The sequence below is a fragment of the Leptodactylus fuscus genome, chromosome 3 (assembly GCF_031893055.1).
Source record: "Leptodactylus fuscus isolate aLepFus1 chromosome 3, aLepFus1.hap2, whole genome shotgun sequence".
Classification (NCBI taxonomy): domain Eukaryota; kingdom Metazoa; phylum Chordata; class Amphibia; order Anura; family Leptodactylidae; genus Leptodactylus; species Leptodactylus fuscus.
In genome coordinates, this window is record NC_134267.1 from 17,942,978 (window position 1) to 17,959,024 (window position 16,047).

General features: G+C 44.1%; 1 protein-coding gene across 1 annotated transcript in view; it reads left to right on the forward strand.

Annotated features, from left to right (window-relative positions):
* SPATA17 (spermatogenesis associated 17) overlaps nucleotides 1-16,047 on the forward strand; it is a 131,495-nt gene that overhangs the window by 77,216 nt on the left and 38,232 nt on the right. The window contains exon 7 of the mRNA XM_075267166.1: nucleotides 14,997-15,197. Coding sequence (XP_075123267.1) covers nucleotides 14,997-15,197 — 201 coding nt within the window. The remainder of the gene's footprint in view (nucleotides 1-14,996; nucleotides 15,198-16,047) is intronic.

Genomic DNA, 16,047 nt, shown 5'->3' on the forward strand with positions numbered 1-16,047 from the left:
TCAAAAGGTCAATTAAACATTTGTGGTGTAAAGTAAGAAAACTGGATATTTAGCGGGAGATGCCGTATATTGTAAGATTGTGCTCAAAGATCTTTAACACATTGATATTATTTAACATGCACTTAAAGGGGAGGTCTCATTTTTTTATTTTAGGTTACATTTTTAGATTTAAATCTGCATAAGAGTTTATGAGCTTTAAATTTTTGCAACTTTTTTTTTTTTCTTACTCTTTGGTGGCAGCCATATTGGAAGCACAGATAGTACAGCATAGGGTGTATGCTTTATGGCAGTTGCAATGATTGAGCGTTACTGGACAGAAGAGTATGCAGTATCCAGAAAAAAATACAGCACTTCCCCACTTTAGGGAGTCTATACAGAACATTATCGGTGTGTATATTGTTGCTTCTTCCATCAGTGGCGTAACTAGGAATGGCGGGGCCACAAGGCGAACATTTAACATGGGGCCCCTCCAGCCCCTTGACCCCTTCCCCCCACACAAATTGCATTCCTACACTATTATTCCCCATGGTGGCCCCTGCACACAGTATTATGTCCCATAATGGCCCCTGCACACAGTATTATGCTCCATAGTGGCCCCTGCACACAGTATTATGTCCCATAGTGGCCCCTGCACACAGTATTATCCCCCATAGTGGCCCCTGTACACAGTATTATCCCCCATAGTGGCCCCTGCACACAGTATTATGCCCCATAGTGGCCCCTGCACACAGTATTATCCCCCATAGTGGCCCCTGCACACAGTATTATGCCCCATAGTGGCCCCTGCACACAGTATTATCCCCCATAGTGGTTTCTGCACACAGTATTATACCCCATAGTGGCCCCTGCACACAGTATTATGCCCCATAGTGGCCCCTGTACACAGTATTATCCCCCATAGTGGCCCCTGCACACAGTATTATCCCCCATAGTGGTCTCTGCACACAGTATTATGCCCCATAGTGGCCCCTGCACACAGTATTATCCCCCATAGTGGCCCCTGCACACAGTATTATCCCCCATAGTGGCCCCTGTACACAGTATTATACCCCATAGTGGCCCCTGCACACAGTATTATGCCCCATAGTGGCCCCTGCACACAGTATTATCCCCCATAGTGGCCCCTGCACACAGTATTATGCCCCATAGTGGCTCCTGCACACAGTATTATCCCCCATAGTGGTTTCTGCACACAGTATTATGCCCCATAGTGGCCCCTGTACACAGTATTATCCCCCATAGTGGCCCCTGCACACAGTATTATCCCCCATAGTGGTCTCTGCACACAGTATTATGCCCCATAGTGGCCCCTGCACACAGTATTATCCCCCATAGTGGTCTCTGCACACAGTATTATGCCCCATAGTGGCCCCTGCACACAGTATTATGTCCCATAGTGGCCCCTGCACACAGCATTATCCCCCATAGTGGCCCTTGCACACAGTATTATGCCCCATAGTGGCCCCTGAACACAGTATTATTCCCTATTGTGGACCACCCATGGTAGGATACAAACATGAAAAACACTGTTACTTACCTCTCCCTGGCTCCAGAGCACTTCCCGCAGATCTTTTCAACGTTGGACCAGACATCACCTGACCCAGGTCGGCGTTGCAGCATAATAGCGCTGGCCTGGGTCCTATGACATCTGTGACGTCACCAAACAGGCCTGAAGCCTTCCGGAGCACAGGAGAGGTAAGTAACAGTGTTTTTTAAGTTCCATCACTTCCCCTGGTCCAACAATCATTATACTCGAGAGTCTGAAAAGACCCGGAGTATAATGATAGCAGTGTTTGTGGGATTTGCAGGTCCTCAGCCTCACTTACCGATTTCCGATCCTTTTCACAGCTGCATCCACAGAAGGGGAAGCGCAGGTGGCTGTGAGCAGGAGAGGGGATTGGTAAGTAAATAGGGACCGTTACTTGTTGGGATTACTCCCCAGCAGGTAATGGCCTATTAAAAAAAAAAAAAACTTTCAGGGGCCCGCCGGGCTCCCTAATGTCCCAGGCCCTGTGGCAGTGACGACTGCTGCTACCCTTACGCCGCTTCCTTCCATACATAGACCCCCAGCAGTATGAGAAAGCTGTCATTGGTCATGAAATCCTTCACCTTCTATTAATGATGTAATGACTCTGCAGACCCAGTCTGCACAACAAAGCCAAAAGTGGCCATTGTAAAAATTGCAACATCGTAGGATTTTTTTGAAAATAGATAACATAAAAACTTAATTTGGAAACCCAAAATAGTCATTGGGGTCCATTACAAAACTGATCAAAATATTTGCCATGGAAGCCGTAAAATCTAAGGATCCATCTGGTATCTATTTCTTTGTAGGCTATGGGACAACAAATATATCAAAAATTCCCGCTGGGAATGTCGTCTGTAAAGTCAGACTCAAAAATGTTATTGCCGTTCGTAGTTACTATCACAGGGTAGTACCAATGTCTATAAAGGAGGCGAATGTCATTAGAGGACAGGGATACTTTGATCATGGAGCGCAGGCAAAACAGCAAGCAAAGTCTTAGGGCTAGTTCACACGGGGTCCTGATTCTGACGTGGGAAGCCGTGTCAGAATAGGACTAAAAAGCGCCTGCCGCAACTGTCGGCTGTCGTGAGGCGGACGCCGCGGATGAATCAGCCACGGAATCTGCCTGAAGAAAGGGAAGCTCGCATCTTTTTTCTGTGAGTGGTATCAAACTGCACACAGAAAAAAAGGACGCTAGCGGTCTACATAGACTGCTATTGTGAGGGGGTGGATTATGACGTGGATTCAGCGCCAAAATCCGCCCCCTCTTGCCCCGTGTGAACGAGGCCTAAGATGTTTTGTGCAGAAAACTACAGAGTACACTGACTCTCTTAGCACAAGAGTCTTCTGTGTTGATGTTTCTCCATAGATAGATAGATAGAGGATAGATGGATGGATGGATAGATAGATAGATAGATAGACAGACAGACAGACAGACAGACAGACAGATAGATAGATAGATAGATAGATAGATAGATAGATAGATAGATAGATAGATAGGAGATAGATAGATAGATAGATAGATAGATAGATAGATAGATGGATGGATGGATGGATGGATGGATGGATGGATGGATGGATGGATGGATGGATGGATAGATAGATAGATAGATAGATAGATAGATAGATAGATAGATAGATAGATAGATAGATAGATAGATAGATAGATAGTAGAAAAAAATGCAGAAGCAGCACAGCATACAAACCGGGTGCAAAGCCCAACTGGAAGGTGGCTAATCTTCAACTTTATATAAGAAATGGAAAACATGGCAGCACTCCAATATTTAGAAAAAGTGTGGGTTTATTCCAAGCAGCGACGTTTCGGTTCTTATCTGAACCTTTTTCAAGCAAAAAAAAAAAGGTTGAAAAAAGGCTTGAAAAAGGTTCAGATAAGAACCGAAACATCGCTGCTTGGAATAAACCCACACTTTTTCTAAATATTGGAGTGCTGCCATGTTTTCCATTTCTTAGATAGATAAATAGATAATAGATAGATAGATAGATAGATAGATAGATAGATAGGAGATAGATAGATAGATAGATAGATAGATAGATAGATAGATAGATAGGAGGTAGATAGATAGATGATAGATAGATAGATAGATAGATAGATAGATAGATAATAGATAGATAGATAGATAGATAGATAGATAGATAGATAGATAGCAGATAGATAGATAGATAGATAGATAGATAGATAATAGATAGATAGATAGATAGATAGATAGATAGATAGGAGATAGATAGATAGATAGATAATAGATAGATAGATAGATAGATAGATAGGAGATAGATAGATAGATAGCAGATAGATAGATAGATAATAGATAGATAGATAGATAGAAGATAGATAGATAGATAGATAGATAGATAGATAGATAGCAGATAGATAGATAGATAGATAGATAGATAGATAGATAGATAGATAGATAATAGATAGATAGATAATAGATAGATAGATAGAAGATAGACACTCCTTTAGTAATCCTTGCCTTGTGGACATAGGTTTGTTGCTTAGTATAACCCGTATATTCCTTTATGACTTCTCTGTAACTCCTTTTTCTCTCCACTTCAGTCTATTCATCCTATGATGTCACTCCTGTCTCCTTTTTCCTCGGTATCTGGGCAGAGATTGCGGTATATTTAGTGTATTACATAGTGAGTAGTAAGCAGGGAGGTTTTCGGTGCCATAGCCTGATATATTGGGAGGGAGCCAGCTATGAAAATAGAATACAGGACACAGTGTTCTCGGAGACATCCTGATATAGATTCAGTCCTGACAGTGGAGACCTCCAGAGCAGCGTGCGCACTCCTCAGCTATGGCACTGACAGCTCAGCCCAATACCTTCTCCAAGGCAGTTTAGGTCAAACTTCCCCTTCAGGTCGGGGATACATTCATTATTGTGTGTGGCTTTAATGGGGTTCTTCAGGTTTAGGATGAAGGCTTTGTATTGGGGATGGAGATGATATACAATGTTTTGTTTTTTGTTTTTTTTTCCCCTCCCCCTTATACTTGTCTGTCAATATATACAAGGTTGGCACTCTTCTAGAAAAAAGTACAGTAATTCCACCATATAAATATGTCTATACAAAACCATCCTGCTGTTAAAGGGATCCACACTGGTTAGCACTGATGTGACTCTAGGGCAGGTGTAGGGAACGTACGGCTCTCCAGCTGTTGCAAAACTACAACTCCCAGCATGCATGCTTGCTCCTCTGTTCTTGGAACTCCTATGGAAGTGAATGGAGCATTCTGGGAGTTGTAGTTTCACAGCAGCTGGAGAGTCGAAGGTTCCCTACCCCTGCTGTAGGGGGTTGCTGTGGACCCCAAAGCAAAGGGCGGCGCACAGGTCACACTCATCACACTAGGGCTGGATAAACGTTTTTCATCTCCTTTGAAGACCACAGTCTTTGTATTGTACGTGTATCTCCCCTGCCCTCTGATGCACTGAAGTGAGAAGATTTATGATGCACAGCCTTCCACTGTCAGAAAGGAGAAAATTACCCCAGTATTGGCAAAAAAATAGCATCTGTTTACCCCCTGTGATTATATTATGGAGTTGTAGTGACACCGCTCTGATTATATTATTGGGTTGCGTTCACACCCCTGTGATTATACTATAGGGTTCTGGTTACGTCCTTCTGATTATAATATGGGGTTCTGCTTATGCCCTTGTGATATTATGGGGTTCTGTTTACGCCCCTGTTATTATATTATAGGGTTCGGCTTACTCTTCTGTGATTACATGATGCGCTTGCTATTTAGGCAATTCCCTAACATTACTATAGGATGTGAGACTTGTGGACTGCGATCGTGCGTGTCATAACACTTTGTGCCACCAGGGGTCTCAGCATGCAGTAAACAATAAACACTTGTAATAATGCGCTGAAGTGTCCCGAGCTCCTTGGAAGAGAAGAGCAGCTCCTTTAAGCTGTATTTAAGTGTTCGCACTTCTCGGCTTGTCAGCAGTTCACTGTTGCTGTTGGCTGAGGGCTGGGAGACATAAATCACATTGGCAATAATAAAAGATTGTTTTTTGGTGGAAAGCCAGCAGAAGACAGACTCAGGATGTTATGAGGGAGAGGCGAGAGCTACAATTTCCCTCATGTCTAGAATGGGGTAATGCGGCCGGTGTGTTTGTAGCTTGTGTTCCACATCAATAAATAACACTTTTTATAGATGTCAGCTCGCAAGGCTCAATATACAAGTGTTACCGATACCCTGAGAAAGTCGCTGGCAGCCAGCGATAAGTTATTCCTCCCAGTGCCAATGTCCAAGTAGGAAACCCTGTGGCCTATATGTAGTAAAGGGGGTGTCCGGACAAAATTTTTGACAACTTCGGATGCGGATCCCTACACGACACTTTGTGGGTTCTCTATCGTTCCCTACTTCTTAGTCCTGGATACACAGGAAGGCGCACTCAACTAGTCACTGACTACAGCATTGACCTGCCTGTCAGGGATTGGCAGAGCGGTATAAGTGGTGTTTTGAGGGGTGGCGGGAAATACCAGAAAGGGACCCATGAGGCTTTGGCAGATTAGTGGGGATGTTTTGACTTATTTTACAACATTGATATTCACACCAGTGATATCCACCATATTGCAGCAACCTGTTGGAGGGAACCAGGAGGCTAGGAGTAGTAGGCCAGGTTCACACGGGGTTTCTTGGTCCAGAACCTGAAGCAGAGGCCACCTCAGGTTTCGGTCCAAAATACGCGTAGCTGCGACTGGATGCCGATGAAGTGCACTCCGCTCTGGATTAGACCTAAATGAATGGGCCTAGTCAGGAGGAGGGAGTGTCTTGTCTGAGCATGAATGAGCATGTCCATTATTTTTTCCGGTAGCCGGAACAAACGGCTCCCGGAAAAAAGAACCGACCATCTCCCATTGATTTCAGTGGGAGCCGTCTTTTTGGTCAGGATTTTGAGGCAGATACGGCCTGACCAAAATACCCGGTGTGAAGTCAGCCATAGTAGTAAAAGCAGTAGTTATCGTGGTGCCTTGTTCACTTAGCTCAGCTCCAGGGTTGGGGCAGAGCTGAGGGGGCCTGCGGTGGACCTGATAGAGAAGATAGTCATTCTCTGGGGTACGTCCTTATGGTCTTTAGTTCTTCTGAGTCAAATCTACGCCACGCCATCAAAACTTACATTATTTTCTGGCTTTCCTTAAAATCCTTCTTAAACTTAGTGACCCTGGCACTTTCATACAAGTCACTGCGCACTGCAAGTGACATTCTGCTGAGCACTGTCATACCTATAGCTTAATAAGACTCCACACTCCTAAATGGTGGTTCTCTCCCTATGGAGTGACGATATCCCCTCAACCCTGTCTAAGCCTTTCACCTCTGCCAGGTCAGTCCTCTCTGCGCCAAGCTGATGAGATGCAAGAACATCGAAACAGCTGTCCTTGGCTGAGAGACTGTATCTGGTATAATCCCAACATCATTGCAAACAAAGGCCTCTGAGAAGGTCGGCATGATGTTAAAGGGAGGGCCCTCTATAGGTTTGTATGACTGAGATTCTGTCTTCCTAATTACATCATGGAAGATAGACTTGCACATTCTCAGTCAGCGCCCTCTATTGGTGTGTATACTTGAGGCACTGGCATCCTAATTACATCATGGAAGTCAGATTTGAATATTCTTCCCATATACCTATAGATAGTATTATAGGTGCACCATTTCCTTGAAAAAGCTGTTTTTAGAAATATGCAAATAATGTTCAAGTGCAATGAAGGCGGGGTAGGTCCTCCAAATGCTCCGTCCCCAGGGTTGAATCTCTGCCCCTGACATCCTCTCCTTATCCTACTGCTGTTTCTGCACACATGGCTGGCATTTCCTAGCTGGAGCTCTTGGAGCCTCTGATACACTCCCTTTGCACTTGAGCCTCATTTGCATACTCGTTTTCAAAATTTAATTGTGTCAATTATAACGGTGGAAAAGCTGACATTTTCCCTAGACCTTTATTTAGGGAGAAAAATTTGCAGAGAAAAACTCAGCAAAAACGCATAAATGCGGCAGAAAACTTGATGGATTTTTGTTCTGCAGCATTTTTTTTGCTGCATTCTGGTATGTGGGACCTTAGCCTAAAAGGGATTTTCCAGCCCGAAATTTTTCATACCAATATTATCTATGACGGTCTGACACCCAGACCCCATCCAGATCAGCTGTTGTTTAAACCATGGGGTGCTGGAAGCCACTAATGGGGAGTAGGATTGAGCCAATTTTGAGATTTCAGGATCGTTTTCAAAATCCGATTTTCGATCATTTTCCAGCCGATCCCGATCGTGAAATTTGCTCGATCGCTGATCGGAATCCGATCTTTTCGATCCCGATGGCTCAACCCTAATGTTAGCTTGGCCAGTAGCCAAGCATTGGGGGAACTAATGTGAGACCTCGATCTCGCCTAAAAAGATCAGGATCAGAATTCCAATCGCGTTCGTGAAATTTGCTCTATTGCCGATCGTTATCCGATCTTTTCCGATCCCTCAACCCTAATGGGGAGCGCATGTAATAGGAGCGGTGTATTAGCTCCTTCCACTGCAGCATCTCTCCTTTTACTTATATAGAAGGGGTGCTGCAGGCAGCTTGTGGTATCTGGAGGCAGCTGATCCGTGCAGGGTCCAGTCATTGGAAAACCCTTATGTGTGCATGTGCTCAGCATCCAGTAATACAAGGAAAGCTCGGCAAGCAGTCACGAATATGACATCACCATAGTCTTATTGGACGTGAGCTAACTCCATCGGTTTTGCTTGGAAAATTTGCCAAGACATTAGCTAAATCTTTTGGGTAGATCTCAGATGTACTGGAGATGCTCGCTTTCTGCCAAAAGCAAACACGCCGGCCGTTTATCTTCACGTTAACAACGTTCCGGCACAATTATAAGCGTAGAAGCTGAGAAATGATCATGTTTCCCTATAGTTCTCAGCAAGAGTAATTGAATACTGAATACGGCACTAAACGCCGGACCCTGACACTCGGTTAACACTCCGACTATCGTCTAACAGCAGGGCAATTATTTGCTGAGTGGGATTTTTATAAATCCCTTGGCAGTCCTATGGCCTGATAATTATGATGAAGTGCAATGGTCAGTGTTGATTCAGCAGTCCCTGATCTAACAAATATTTCATTCACCGCTCTCCTTCATGCCTTTACTTTTATGGTGATCGCTCTACCTAGTTGCACTTTAAACTGTTGGATAAATGGAAGAAATCTTATGTTATAGATCAGCCGGGCTGCCAAGAAGAAGTAAATCGTATCCGGAAAATAAGACACCACTAGAAGAAAAACATGGTTGACAAGTATGGTGTATTGTATAGTACGCTTACAGAGCCTTCGCCAATTCCAGTTGTTTGCATCTTTTAATAGGCGCAGATTCCGGCACCGTTGGAATTTTTTCTCTAGCCCCAGCCGTTCCTGAGCAAAGCTCCAATCAGAGGCTCACGGTGTAAGAACCCCCTTTACTTGCTTCATCTTTCCACCACCTACTTGACATTAGAGAGTCTAGTTAGCATTGTTGGCACCAAACTTATCTGTATTCAGATTATGGCTATGCAATACCACATTTCTCCTTTAGTGGCCGCTTCTGCGGAAATGAGCACCTATCACCAGCTTCTCTCGGCGATCACAAGTGATCTCAGGAGAATTCTCGCAGCAAGTCCTCATTTAGAAAAGGTGTTTGCAGATTGATACCTGTTTAGGCTAGATGTAGCAAAACACAGGGGGGAAAAAAAACAGAAAAAAACACTTGCATTATTGCGCTGCATTTATCACTTTTCTCTCATTTTTGTCTATAGGGAAAATGCAGATAAAATTATCATACTGCGTTTTCTGCAGCGTGGATGAGGTTCAGGCAGGGGTGAACCTAGCTTTTTTGCCGCCTGAGGCGGACGACAGAAAGCCTCCCCCCCCCTCCTTCCCGGAAGGAGGGGGCGGGGCAGAGCGGAGGGGGCGAGGCAGCGAGAGGACCTGCTCTCTGCTAAGCGTGAGGGGAGGCTGCTGGAGCTGCGCTGCATCCACAGGGCCTCCCCAATCCACCGCTCGCTTCCCGTGCCGGGCTGCCAAGACGGTGACGCTAAGCCTGTCCAGGACAGCTTGTCCTGGACTGGCTTAGGTTAGCAAAAAAGCTGCCCCCATCCCCCCCTGGCATAGCGCCGCCTGTGGAATTGAAGTCGGGAACAATTTTGGTTGAACTTAAACTTGAACTTGAAAAATTACCAACTCTGACTCCGGCTATAAAAATAAGAGGATTGAGTATTTTTAATTACATTCTAGAATTATTGATATTGTATCATTTTTAGATGTATAGTTTGTTACATATTTACTTTCATAGGAATCAATCACTGGATTTATTGTGATTTAAAGGATCTTTTTTGCTCCGACTGACCATGGCCATCAGCTATTTATGAAGGAGTGGGTACAGGGCTTGTAGTCAGAGTTGGAGTCAGCCATTTATAAAGGAGTTGACGCAGGAGTTGGATTCAGAGTTGGAGTCACATAAAGAACTCCATTGTCTACAGCCAGGCTATCAGATACCATCGCATATGTTCAGACCCTGCAGACAGAGATAAATACCTTGGGGGCCTCAAAAACACATTCTTGAGGCAGGGTTACCATCCAAGAACAGTTGAAAACCAAATAGCCAGGGCCACCAGAATACCAAGATCGGAGTTATTAAAATACAATACCAAACAGGAAAACAATCGGGTGCCCATGGTCGTCACACCTAACACACACCTGGAGATGCTGAGAGGAATTACAAGCAAATTACATCCACTACTGCAAAAAGACCACCGTCTAAAATCCATATTTCCAGACCCCCCTCTCCTGTGCTACAGACAGCCACCAAACCTCAGGAATATGGTTGTCAGCAGCTCACTGACACCCCCAACTAACACAGGAACATTTCCATGCGGATAGAAAAGATGCAAAACCTGCCCTCACATACTGACCATGGATAAAATAAAGATCCCGAACATTTTATTTCTATAGCGCCAACATATTCCGCAGCGCTGTACAATTTGTAGGGTTCAAATACAGACAGAAAGATACAATACAAAGAAAGTCATTTCACACACTGGGACTGAGGGCCCTGCTCGCAAGAGCTTACAATCTATGAGGTAGAGGGGGTGACACAAGAGGTAGCAGGGGCGGCATTACTTATGCAGAGGTCAGACACTTTTGTAATAGAGGTGACTGTCATTACACAAACATAAAACTTTATGAGCCATCACTAGTGGTGTCCTGTAACATGTGGATGGAGCTTGGACCTATAAAGTTAACCTGAGATGGCCTCATATCATGTGGGGTAATGTGAGAGCGGGGACAGAGGAGGGTTAGATTTGGGGGATTCTAATTATAGTACGGAAGGGTTTACATTAACAATTGTGATAGGCCTGTCTGATAAGATGTGTCTTTAGTTTGCGTTTGAAACTGTGGAAATTGGGAGTTAATCTGATTGTCCGGGGTAGAGCATTCCAGAGAAGTGGTGCAGCTCGGGAGAAGTCTTGTATACGAGCTTGGGAGGTTGGAGTTGGAGTCAGAGTTGGAGTCAGCCATATATGAAGGAGTCGATGCAGGAGTTGGAGTCGACCAAATATAAAGGAGTAGACGCAGTAGTTGGAGTCAGAGCTGGAGTCAGCCATTTAAGAAGGAAACAGCTGAACAACATAGTCCTGGCATGTGAACAATGTTGAGTATTGCACCTTTCTGAAAACAGTTCATTTCTGGGGGTCCCGACAGTCAGACCTCCACTGATCTAAAATTGATGCCCTATCTCAAAGCACTTAGAGAAATAGTCGAAGTTCAGCACTGGAATGAACGGCGCGGGGTTGCGTCTGTGTTCGCTGCAGCTATATCTTCAATGGAAGTAAAACATCCCCTGTTTTTAGGATCGGTGGGGTCTCAGTGGTCAGTGATTAGCAATTTATCCTCTATGCAAGGGGTGTAGCTAGGGGTGAAACCGGGCATGTGTGCTGGTTCTCAGGGGGAGCGCCTACTGGCCACTTTTAAGTATTTAGAGACAGAGTAATGTTAGTGAATTGGCCCTTTGTCCCAGGTGACGGAAAGCCTAGTCACAGCTCTGCTCTATACTGTCCTGTACAGGGCAAATAATTGTCATGGCAAATTACCTATAAGAGAGTCTGCCACATTCCCAAACATATTCAGCGGCCACCACCATGTTACAGAGCGCATTATAAAGTGATATGCAGCATATCTTTGTTATGTTGGTAGATTTGGAGAAAAACAATGAAGTCTTATGCACATGAAGCAATTGGTGCACTGGGGGCAGGTCTTCAGCCCCCCGGAGCACTGCTCTACCGTCTCCTGTCCACGCCATTCCATACTGTGGGAATTGATCTTCCTACTGCTATGACATCACTTATCCCACTTGAGCAATGACAGCAGCGCTCCCAGGGTTAAAGACCCGCCCTCGGTGCACCTGTTGCCTCATTTGCATATCTTGTCAGCGGCCTATAAAACAAAAGGATTTTATTTATCACTGTAATGCACTCTGTAACATGGTGGTGACTTGGGGTAGGTGAGAGGCTGCTTTTAAGTATTGTTAGACACAGAGGAGAGTTAGAGGGGTCAGGAGGAAGTGATGCAGTATTTGATTTGTGCTGTGAGAGGGGAGGAGGGAGAAACTTCTCACTGACCAGTGAACCCAACTCCACTCTACAACCTAGAAGAAAGGACCACAAATATGGAAAAAACAGTCAAAAATTTCTGGCTGTTCTAAATATTCAACTGCTTAAAGGGATCCTATCATTTAAACTTATTTTTTTGTAGATCACGCGTCGGAATAGCCTTAAGAAAGGCTATTATTCTCCTACCTTTAGATGTCTTCTCCGCGCCGTCGTTCCGTAGAAGTACTGGTTTTCGCCAGTATGCAATTGAGTTTTGTAGCAGCACTGGGGGCGGGCCCAGGCTCAAACAGCACTGGGGGCGTCCCCAATGCTGCGAGAGAACTCTCCAGCGCCGCCTCTATCTTCTTCAGCAACGTCCTCTTCATGCGCCTTCTATTGGTGCAGGCAGTGAAACTTGTAGGCCTCAGGCAGAGCTGACTGCGCATGCCCACGGCCACAAGAAAAATGGCCGCTTACACAGTAAGTAAGCGGCCATTTTCTTGTGACCTGTGGGCATGTGCAGTTGGCTCTGCCCGAGGCCTACAAGTTTCACTGCCTGTGCCAGAAGAAGACGCAGATGAAGATGGAGGCGGCGCTGGAGATTTCTCTCACAGCTTTGGGGAAGCCCCAGTGCTGTTTGAGCGCTGGGAACCGCCCCCAGTGCTGCCTGAGAACTCATTTGCATACCGAAGAAAACCCAGATTTCTACTGAACGGCGGCGCGGAGAAGACATCTAAAGGTAGGAGAAGAATAGCCTTTCTTAAGGCTATTACTATGTGTTATCGAGGAAAAAGGGGTATCCAATGATAAGATCCCTTTAAGAAGTCTTAAGATTTTTAATTTTTTTTCTAGACACCAGGTATATTTTTTTAGTGCAGCGCAGGCCGACACATCTTAAAATTAACACCGATTGATGAACCAATAAAGGATTAAAAAAAGGCGATGCCGAAGAAGCTTTACGGCGTCCTCCGTATTGCCGTCTAAGGGGTCGTCAATCCTTTTACATCTTATTTCTTTATTCCCGCACTTAATTATGGGAAAGAAAAAAAATTGACGGAAGGAAAGACAGAAGATAGATGGTCGCAAATGTAAAGCGATTGAAAATATTAATGGACGACTGGATAACAAATGATACGTTTACCGGTACGCCCGACCTGGCGCAATTAATACCACGGGTCATGCATGAGGAGGAAGAAAATGTGAGGATGGGGATTGTGGGAAAAAAAAGAGGGAAAAAAAAAAAATATATATATATATATATCTAATGTGTAGCTCAATTTCTGACATGTCAGAATCATGGCCTTTAAAAAAAAAAGCAGCACTTTCACAGCTCATTTACCATATTCACTATAGGGCCGGCAGTCAACAGCGGGCCGCCATGCAGGAAGGTCAGCGAGAAGCTATTAGCGGGGGATCCCTCCTGAGACTTCCTGCTACTTATTGAGCTTGAGGTTAGCATGACAGTACGCCGAATAACCCGGGCTGTAGGTTTTTTAACAGTTAGCCAAGATTTCCCCATAGTGTTTGTCACTTCAGAAAATTGCAGGAGAAAATGAAGTCCCAGACAGCCCATCTCGGTAGCCGGCCTCATAAGTTGTTTTAAAAGAAGAAGGATGTGTCGGGCCTGAAAAATATGCCGCGATCCCACAGGATTACTGTCAAAGGAAAATAATAGAGATGACAGATACAGGGGAAGTTCTCCGAGTAGTTGTTTTTTTTTTTTTTTTTTAAATAAAAAATAAAAAAAAGTGGCAAATATTATTGAAAATTTTTGGAATTAATGAAATACAATGGGAAAAAAAATAGGGATTTAATAGATGATTTAAAGGAAAGGTGTCAGCCAAAATGACCTTATTTTTAAGCATTTTTTTAAAAGAATTTTTGGTGATTTTATTTGTATTTTTGCACATCACGATATCCGTCTTTGAACGATTATGTCCTGCAATTTTAACTCTGCCCGCTAAGCCTAATAATAGACTGAGCAATTTCTTTGCAGCAGTTATCCTATTTACATCATAGACAGGGTTACAACAGAAGTTAACACCTCTATAGAGAAAACCACCACTGACCCATCATTACATCTAGTACTAACAATAGATGATGTCACGTCTTATCTCCTGCCACCTCCCTATACAAAGAATATCTAGAAAACTCTCTCATAGACCTCAGTGAGTCACCTCCAGACTACTGCGGCCTATGGCCATTCTTGGGCTGTAAAGCAGGTCACTAAATGCTGTTAACAGAGCAGAGGAGAAGCCCAGGCAAGATGGCCACCTCCATATCTGGGGTTGTCCGATGGTGAGAATTTTTTTTTATATCCCATGACACTACCATGTGACACTGCCCGAGTCTCCAAATAGGTCACAAATATTGCTGAAAATCACTTAAAGGGGTTGTCCGCTCATGAAAATTTTTTAATTCCCACACCACTCCCATGTCTGAGTCCGCCGACTGTCTCGTCTTCCTGATACCTCTCACCCAAAAAATACCTGCCATACTCGCTAAACTAGTCATTGGTTGCAGCAGTGACTACTCTGAGCTGGCACTTCCTGTGTGCTGACAGGAAACAGGAAGTAGAGACTGGCGGGAACCCTGAAAGCATCCGAATGGTGATTGTGGGATTGGCGAGGTAACTACTGCTATGAATTTAACCGAGTATGAGTTTGATGTAAAAATGTTTCCCCTCCAGACAATCCCTTTAAGAAGGATGTCATAAACTGAAACTACAGCAAAGTTCTGTTTTTTACAATTTTTTTACGTTCTACATTGTATTTCCTGAGTTACTGTCGCCATATTTTGTACCGTTCTAGTCTATTTTCTTAAGCTTTTTTATGTTTCCTTTAAGATCTCGGGCGTCTATAATTCACCATATAGACAGTATCCAGATGAAATGGAGTTTCAGCTAAAAAGAGCAAGACCGCTGAGCCATCGGGACCCTCCCAAGAGAGACAACGATGGAGGCTTTGTAGACTGGTCAGATTGTAGACACCCCTATTCCTTCCCAGTGACCCAACCTCTTCCTCCGATTGGTAGAAAGAAGCCGCAGGTATATAATGTCATATATACTATGTCATACATACGGTACAGAACTAGCGGGGTAGTAATAGTAACTGCTATAGGGCACAATACTTGGGGGGGGGGGGGGGCGTCTGTACATAGTGGTAAGGGGCCATTATTGATGACTGCGGATGATGGAAATGGGGTTTGTGAATATAATGTAGCCCCATTCTTTCTGGCTATGTATCCAAATGGTTATCTCTGCTGTCTGTGAAATCTCTTTTCTGCATTAATATTTGTATTATTCCTGCATGTGACATCACTATGTTATTTTTTTACATGTTGTGATGTCATCGTGTAATTGTTGGCCTTATTATTTCTGTGCTCTGACATTACTTTATTTATCCCTATACTGTGACATCACTGTGTGTATTATCTCTGTACTGTGACATCACTGTGTGTATTATCCTGTACTGTGACATCACTGTGTGTATTATCCCTGTACTGTGACATCACTGTGTGTATTATCTCTGTACTGTGACATCACTGTGTGTATTATCCTGTACTGTGACATCACTGTGTGTATTATCCCTGTACTGTGACATCACTGTGTGTATTATCTCTGTACTGTGACATCACTGTGTGTATTATCCTGTACTGTGACATCACTGTGTGTATTATCCCTGTACTGTGACATCACTATGTGTATTATCCCTGTACTGTGACATCACTGTGTGTATTATCCCTGTACTGTGACATCACTGTGTGTATTATCTCTGTACTGTGACATCACTGTGTGTATTATCTCTGTACTGTGACATCATTGTATGCATTATCCCTGTACTGTGACATCACTGTGTGTATTATCCCTGTACTGTGACATCACTGTGTGTATTATC